The sequence below is a fragment of the Camelus bactrianus genome, chromosome 11 (genome assembly GCF_048773025.1).
Source record: "Camelus bactrianus isolate YW-2024 breed Bactrian camel chromosome 11, ASM4877302v1, whole genome shotgun sequence".
In the NCBI taxonomy this organism is placed as follows: Eukaryota; Metazoa; Chordata; class Mammalia; order Artiodactyla; family Camelidae; genus Camelus; species Camelus bactrianus.
The window spans coordinates 47006620-47014965 of NC_133549.1; the positions used below are offsets into that span (position 1 = coordinate 47006620).

The window sequence follows — 8346 nt, forward strand, 5'->3', positions numbered from 1 at the left end:
AGAAAAATTTACAAAATTACCTTTGGACTAACTCTCACACACACACACACACACACACACACACAGTTTCTAACAACTGTTAAGAGAAAAAAACAGCTAAAGTTTCTCCCCACAGAAAATAGATATGCACAGATGACAAATGAAGCCATACACGTAGACGTTTAGAAATCTAGTTAAATATACAAAAATAAAACCAGTGAGTTTCCCCCACAGGAATATTAAATGCAAGACAAGCACCTTCAGATTTTACTTTATTTGGAAACTATCCAGATTATTTTAATATTTAAAGACTGTGGTACTGTAGAAGAGACACATAAATATTATAATATACATTTAGAAATTAAATATAATAAAATCAACACAACACTATGTAAAAACTCATGTACACTTCAAATAAGTCCGAGGTCTGGGCGCACTCGCCATCAGATTTCCCCCTGGAAATGGGTGAACCTTGCTGGGAGATCATCCACAGGGTACACGGTGGGACTCGTTTTCATTGTAGGAGGTCCATTTAGAAGCCGCCAGTCACAATGCCTGGCCAGCTCCACTGTAAATATTTTGAGAAGAATTTTTGCAAACTCTTTCCCTACACAGCTCCTGAGGCCGCCTCCAAATGGAATGAAGCTAAACCTGGACGCATCTTCTGGGTGAGGCAGCAGAAAGCGGTCAGGATTAAATTCCTCCTTGTTGGTGAAGATATCCGCAACATCGTGAGTATCGCAGATACTGTAGATAACATTCCAGCCCTTGGGAATCTGGTATCCCTGCAAAAAATGAGGAGGTCCCAAGGGCTGACAAACTGGAACTCAACTTTCAACAAGAAAACTCTCTCACTGATATCCTTGGAGGAGTTATGAGTTGAAAGAAAGTGAGACTGGGGGTGGAGACTGGAGGTGTGAGACAGAGACAGACAGACAGACATTCAGGACGCTGAAACATGTGTTCACATGAGGCAAGACAATGTCATCAAAAGCCTAAGAAATTTAAGTCAAAGCACAGGGAAGCAAAGGGAGATTTAAAACCACAACACACAACATGGCGGGGGGTGGAGGTGCGGTTAGGAAGAGCACTTTTCACTTACATTTAATTCAAAAGTCTTAAGGGCAACCCGAAACCCTCCTGGAACTGGGGGATTCAGTCGAAGTGTCTCTTTAATAACACACCCAATGTATTTAAGCTGTTCCAAAATTTCCATGTCCAACTTGTTGTCTTGATTGCCCTTGCAAAGTAAACCCTATCAAAACAGTCATACAGAGGTGAACGGTTACTTTGTGCTCCAATAAAATCAGCCCGGCAGATGTAAACAGGGCTTAAGTGGCGGCTAGACCCAGAGGGCCCCATGATGGGAGAGTGTGAGGGGGAAACAGTGAGCAGCTAGTGACCATTTGCCTCCACCCCTGGGCCCAAATCCACTATTTACAATTCCCAGAGAATGCTGCTCACCAGTTAAAACCACCAAGTTTATCCCCCTCCCTCAATCACCACCATCCTTGCTGCCACCGCAGCCACCCAGGAGTTCCCCATTCATGCCCTTGGACACACAAATCCAAGAAGGTGGAAGCTATCTGAAAGTCTCCAAGGTTCTGCCAAAAGTGGAGGCAGAAATACCAGGTTGAACCCTGCCTGAGTGGGCTCACAGATCAAGATTCCTTTTTATTCACAAAGCTAATTCTCTTTACCCACCTCTTGGCCTAGCATTTCCCATATACTCAAGGAAGGCAGCACACTTACTTATTGAGAAATTGGCTAGAGAGCAGCTAAGTTTAAGCTAAGAGAGCCCCTCTCCCCACCCCACCCACAGTCCCCTACCTTACTCTTCAGCTCCTCCCGCACTTTCTGGAGGACATGTGGGTAGAGCCCCAGGTAAGTGATCAGAGATGTGGCCGCACTGGCCGTGGTTTCGTGTCCTCCAAAGAGGAGCTCCGTTGAAGATTGCTTTAGTGCCTAAGAGTGAATTAAGACGAACATTTTGACAAGTCTGCATGCAACTTTACAGAGCAATTACTCAGAATAGAACTGAGGGTTCTGGAGGGAAGACGGGAAGGATTAAAAGTTAGCTGACAGAAAACCTATTTAAACAGAATGCTAAGACCCTTTAGTTCAACTAGAGCAGGAAGGACAGTAAGATCCCACTCTCCCAGGAACTCTCGAATTAAAGCCTTGGTTATATTAAAAACCACCCAACATTATTTACATTTTGCAAATTCCAACCTTCCCTTTAAAACCTGGAAGGGTTAGGGGACGCAGCCTCTTCCACAGCTCTGCCGACCCGATGTCTCAACCTCTGCGTCCCATCCCTGGGGTCTGGGCGGGCTTCCCAGACTGGGAAGCTGGGCCCCAGGGGGGCACTTTGGGGATCACAGAAACTGCTCTTGGAAAGCCAGGGGATCAAACTCCCCAGTGCCTCTCCTGAAGCTGCCACTCACCTGCATGTCCAGGCTCTCTCCCCTCTCCCACGAGTGCTCAATCAACAGCTGCAGCGCATCCTTGCAGCCCCCGCCTGCCTCGGCCGCCCGCAGCCCGCAGATCTTGGCGCGAATATTCTCCTCGATGCGCGCATGGATGAGGTTCCGCGCCTTCAGGCCCTGAGCCCAGAGGCGCAAGATTGTGAGCAGAAGCACGGACCCCACTCCCCTGGCTCCGCACCCTACGTGCCGCTCTTACCCGGTACAACCCGCTGAAGGGCACGTCGATGGGCAACGAGAAGAGATTGCGGGTCATTTCCTCGAAGGCCTCCACCAACTGCTGCTCGGCTTCCCCGCCGCTCGCCAGCCGAGGCTCGCAGCCCAGCAGGATGCGCATGGCGATGCGGAACATGAGGCGCTTCACTTGGGGGTAAACTAGGAGGCCGCGCTCGCCGCAGCTCAGCCACTGCTCCAAGCAATTGCTCACTTCCTCGGTGATCACCGGCACATAGCACTGGAGCGCCTCGCGGCTGAAGGCCCGCATAATCACCTGAACTCCGAGGAGGGGAGAGCGTTAAAATCGGGCTCCATCCGCCTCTGTCGCCTTCCGGGGCCCCTTCCAGACATCCCCAACCCCGCCAGACCCAAGGCATTTCCCAGCTGGGAAAGCTACACTGAATTTAAAAGGGTCCCAGCCGCCGCCTTATGCAGCTGGCGCTCCCCCAGCACCTATCTGCCTAAAATCCTCCCGCGAATGAGGTCCCCCTTCCTTCCTGTCCAGGCGCCGCCACCCCGCCCTCACCTTCTTGCGCTGCTTGTGCGAGGAGTCGTGCAGGTTGGAGAGGCAGCCGGAGCCCAGGATGGTGCGCACCGACGCGGGCCAATGGACGGACACCAGCCTGTGCTCCCCAAGCAAGATGCGCCGCACGTTATCGGCACCCATCACTCGCACAGTGGGCCGCCCGAACAGATGCGTCTTGTAGATGAATCCGTATTTCCTGCGCTTCATCTGCAGGAACTTCCTTCGCTGCGAGAAGAAAGCGGAGGAGAGAGGCGGGCGTGAGGGGGCGCCGGGGAGCGCCGCGCCTCTGGCTAGCCCGATCCTAGACGCTGTTACCTCCCTCCCAGGGGCGCCCACCCCGGCTTCAGTGGAAGCCCGGAGCCCTACTGGGCTCCGGAGAATCGTCCTGTCCCATCCCAAACTCCCTTACCTGTAGCACCATCTGCAGTGTTTCCCCAAAAAAGGGGAAGCCCATAGTTCCAGGGGGCAAAGGGAGGGTGCAGCTGCGGTCCCGGCTGCTCACGCAGTACAGGTCCCAGAGCTTGATCGCGGCCAGGAAGAGCAGCAGCGGTAGCACGAATGTGCAGAGCGCACTGGCCAGCAGTGCCGGAAGACCCATGGCGCGTCGCGACCTCCCGCGCCACCTGCCGCCGCCGCCAGCGCTCCGAGCCCCGCCGCGCAACCGCTTTATAGGCGGCCCAGGTTGCTGCCCACGTTACCTTAGACAATTAGTTCACCCAAAGTTCATCTTTAATTGCGGATTGGGCCCCTGGCTCCTCCCCCCGCGCGGCGCTGCCCAAAATCTTTAACCGTTTGTTCCGCGCCGAGGCAGAGGCGGCGCGGTGGCGGCTTCCCTCCAAGCGCGCCTCCTGGGGTGCGGGGCTAGAAGCAGCTTGCTTCCCCCATACAAAGTGTGCGGGGACGGCGGCAGAGTCCAACCCGGGCTTCGAGGGGCGGGAACTCCAAGCCCTGGGCTTCCTGGCGGTCTTTTTGGAAACCCTCCCTCCAGGTCCGACGGGCAGTCCCAGCCCAGAGCTGCCTGAACTGGCTTTCCATTTGCAGGCGCCGGGTGGGCGCCCTTCCACCTGCTGGGGAAGTAAGGGGAAGTGCGTTCAGGGATCACCAAGCTGCCTAGTCCCATAGATGGGGAAACTAAGGGTCCAGAACGCAGGGCCAAACTTCCAAAGATCCCACAGAAGAGCCCTGGACCAGGACCCAAGCGAGAGTCGGGGGAGGGAGGAGTCAAGACCGGCTGACTATAGATTCCCAGTTCCCCAGTACCCTCAAGGAGGCCCGCACTCATGAAGTCTTGGAAGGTCCCACTTAAGGGTACAAGAGAGCCTCCAGATCCTCAGGACTCCAGGTGCAACCCCGTGCAAGTCTAAACCCCAACTCTGACGCCCCAGCGGGGGACCTCAGGGTCCATTCGTCTGCGGCTTGGAGGCAACCAGCCCTCAGTGATCCAGCCACAGTCGGCCGGATTCCAAGGACCCTGGGACTGGCAGCCCCAGATACGCAGAGGGGAAGAGGGTACTTAGCCCTGACAGGGTAAGGAGTCCGAGACACAGGAAGCAAAGCCCGGGAATCCGGGAATCTGAGCTCTGAGTCCCACTTCTCTACTAGAATGACCTTGGGCAAGCCGCCGCACATCTCTGCGCCTGTTTCCTCTTTAATATGAAGATGATCATTCTTGATCTCTCTGCACCTCAGGGTAGTTGTGAGTTTCCAAAAGAGGCTTCTCATTGAAAATACTCTTCCCAGCTCCCGGCACGCTAGGCTGCGTTACCAGGGTGACTTGGACTCCCGGCACTGGAACCACCCTCCGCTCTCCCACTCCCACCCGGCAGAAAGCTACCCAGGTGAGAGAGATGCTAGGTCCTGAACACAGGCCTCTGCTGGCCACTAATGGGGGAGTTGAGGGAATCTGTACCGGGAAGTGGGTCTTCTGGCCTTTGTCCAACTATATACAATCGGCTGCTCCCGCAGCCAATGCCTGAAGCTCAGAAGCTGTAGGAAGCACACGTGCTCTCCCTGCTTCCCACCTGGCGGAGCCAGTGGGAGTGGGTCCGAGCCGCCTCGGACCAGTCCAGGGCCTCACACTCCCTTGGTTTGAGCGCTGAACGCACTCGCGGCGCGGAAAACGAAACAATGATGTACGTTTGTTTAAAACGGAAGACCAGCTCTCACAGGAGCACGCCGCACGCCTTGGAAAGCGTCTCTGGTAGATGCAAGACGCTTTGATCCTGAGAGCTCCCTTGGTGGTCCCCAAACCTGGCGGTTCAGAAAGTGTCTGCAGAGTGGCAGGGACTGCACAGTTCCCGCAACGCTCCAAGCCCGGGTCGCCCCAGCGCGTGTTTCGGAGAGTTGACTATTCGCCTCAATCCTACTTGGCGTTTCAGAGACTCTAGGGAAGGGACTCTCCTACTGTCATTTTTTTCCTAATGAATTGATGTCTGTAAACTGTGACAGACGTCTTCGGGGCAGCGGCAGGAACGAGGGCAAGGCGCGAGAGAGATAATTCTCAGAAATCCCGGTCCCGCCCCTTTCTAGACACTGCCTCTGGCCGGTGAGCAAAGCTGGCGAGCGGGGGCGTGACCTGGGGCCCGGTCCCAATCCTCGGGCCTGACCCGCCTGTGACCCCTGCAGGCCGGACCGTGACATCCGAGTGAACTCTGCAGGGCCATCTCGCCAAGTTCAGCCCGCGCCGGGTCACAAGATGAGCGGAGCCTGCATGCTGGAAATTGCCACGGGGGATGGGGGTGGGGGGGTATGTTTTAATCTCTCTGCCCATTGGGACTCGCGGGGGCATCCGGCAGGAAAGGATTAAATAGGATAGCGAAGATCATTAAAGAATATCTTGAAGCAGGGTAGCAGGGGTCAATCAATTACGAGCCCAATAAGAACTTTGATCTAGAAACTTTGCCAAGTTTTCTTGGGTGGCGGTGGGTGGGGAGAGGGGTTGGTTCACTGGAAAACAAAATGTTTCCAAGATGTTTACAAAACAGCCTGTTGCTAAGGGCTGGGGGGTGGGGAGGAGTTTCTTGCTGGCGGAGGGGACCCGACTGGGGTCTGGGGAGCCCCGGCAGCTGAAGCACCCCTCCTCCATTTTTCTCCCTTCAGCCCTTCTCCCTGTCTTGAGCACTCATTCCCATCTCAGGATTCTATACCTCCCATTTTGTCTGCTTGCGGCTCCTCTCTCTCAGGTCACCACTGGCTGGTTCCTTCCGAAGTCAAATGTGACCTCAGGGAAGCCTTCCCAGACCCCCACCTGCCCAGTTGAGCCACCAGGCACTCTGCATCACAGGTCTGTTTTATTTTCTCGACAGCACTATCGCCATTAGACGTATTCTTGCTCTTTTGTTTGCTCCTTCATTTACTGTCTACCTCCTTTGTGAACATACCAAGTCCAGGAGGGCAAGAACCACATCTGCTTCTTCCTCAGAGAATCAACAGCTACCAAGCAAGAGCTCGGATATTCCTTGACGTTACTGAGGATGATACATCAATGGGAAATTAGGGTAAAACTGAAGCTTATAGTTAGTCCAGACCCCACAGCAGGTAAACCAGGTCTCTTGGAACCAGCTAAGTCTGGGCTTCTGAGCGCTCCCTCCCTATATCTCTCCCCAAATCAGAATCAACCCCAGCTCTGGTCCTCCCACCACCTCAGCCTGGTGGAGCTCCTCAGGCCAAGATGTTGTCTCTGCAGCCTCAAGAGCACCCTGAGGGCAGGCCCCAGACCCGCCACTTTTGCTGGCTCCTCTGTGGCGCCTGTGGAGCCCATGGCCTGGCGCCAGGGCCTGTGGTCAGCAGTGGGTGATGAATTGCCCTGGATGGGGGTTATGGCGGTGTCAGCCGAGCTCGGAAGGGCCCGCTGCGCTCTTGAGCTCCCCACCCTGCCTGCGCCTGCTGCTTCCCCTTATCCTTCTGGCCCCAGGATCCACCTTAAGCATAAGGTCAGGAGGGCACAAGCTTCCTTCTGGTTCACTAAGGGGTCAGCTCAGGCCTTGGCGGCAATTTCCCTGGCTCACCCATCATGTCCAGTTTGCCCCTGGCCTGTCAGAAGGTGGGTGGCAGGTTACAGTAGGCTGTCAGGAATAATGACACTGGAGGCTCTTGGTTTAGATTTAAACACTGTTGGGAAATTCTGTGTTGAAAAGGTCCAGAGAGAGTCCTTCAGCCAACCTAGGGATTACTGTGAAACGATAAAAGGGCGGAGACCTAGGCAGTGGCCACAGGCCCAGGGGCTGTAGCAGGGGAGTGATGGGGTGGAGAGCACTGGCTGAGCAGTCCAGGAACTCACTGCTGGCTCCTCAGGCCAATCTTTCCTCTCAGTTTCTCCTGTGTAATAGGAGGTTGCGGCAATAAACCAGAATGTCCCTGCAGCCAGCTATCTTGGAGCTAATTCCTAGCCCAGTTCCCTGGGGCTGTGCTCAAGAGAGAAGTTCCAGCAGTCTGGGCCCCAGGCTGCCCAGGATCCTCGCCCCTTTCTGGGTATATGCAGAGTGGGTCCTTCTGAGAGCATCTTTCCCAGGTCTCCCCCACCTGCCACCCCACTTTCCCACCAGTGAGCAGCTGCCCAGCTAAGCTGTAGCCTCCTCACTGAACCACTGCCAGCAAACTTTACTACTTGGCCTTCCCATTTTGGGTACAAATATTCCAAGCCTCTCTGATTATGTCTCAACCTCCCAGGAAAATAATCCAACCTTCGAGCCCTTTCCATGTGCCTAGGCTCCCTTGTATCAATGGAAAGATTACATGCGTTCTTGAACTAGGAATTTTTCTTTTAAGAAATCGCCAACAGAATGCGGTGTTGAGCCTGTTTAGAGTCCTGGAAGTGGCAGTTCTGGGTTTCCGCCGAGACCGGAGGAGTGGCCGGGGCGCGCCAAGAGGAGGCCAGCTGCCTAAGGGCCTTCCATTGGGCAACTTCACGGTGTGTCTTCCTATGGCCCAAAGCCAGCCCAGGGATGCGCTCCCGGCCTAGCCGCTTCCTCGCAAGGGTTGCAGGTCCTATCTCGTTCGCCAGATCTCTGGCACTCCCCGATCCTTCCCTAGCAATCCTCCCCGGGGCCCCGTAACCCATGCACCTTCCCGGGCTTGGCTCCTAGTGGAGATCTCTTCCCTCCATCCCTGAGATCCTGGGAAGGGCCTAAGAATCTTGGC

General features: G+C 54.9%; 2 protein-coding genes across 2 annotated transcripts in view; both read right to left on the reverse strand.

The window, feature by feature from the left end:
* Positions 1–240: 240 nt before the first annotated feature.
* CYP26A1 (cytochrome P450 family 26 subfamily A member 1) lies at positions 241–5120 on the reverse strand. The gene is made up of 7 exons (XM_010971217.3): positions 3617–5120; positions 3208–3432; positions 2665–2955; positions 2427–2585; positions 1810–1944; positions 1082–1234; positions 241–764 (listed from the first exon to the last, which is right to left on the reverse strand). The coding sequence occupies exons 1-7, from the start codon at positions 3803–3805 to the stop codon at positions 423–425; spliced, it is 1494 nt and encodes a 497-aa protein (XP_010969519.2). The 5' UTR covers positions 3806–5120; the 3' UTR covers positions 241–422.
* Positions 5121–6842: 1722 nt separating this feature from the next.
* CYP26C1 (cytochrome P450 family 26 subfamily C member 1) overlaps positions 6843–8346 on the reverse strand; it is a 9701-nt gene continuing 8197 nt past the window's right edge. Inside the window, exon 6 of the mRNA XM_010971295.3 lies at positions 6843–8346. This exon is cut by the window's right edge and continues 621 nt beyond it. The gene's annotated coding sequence lies outside the window, so the exon portion shown is untranslated.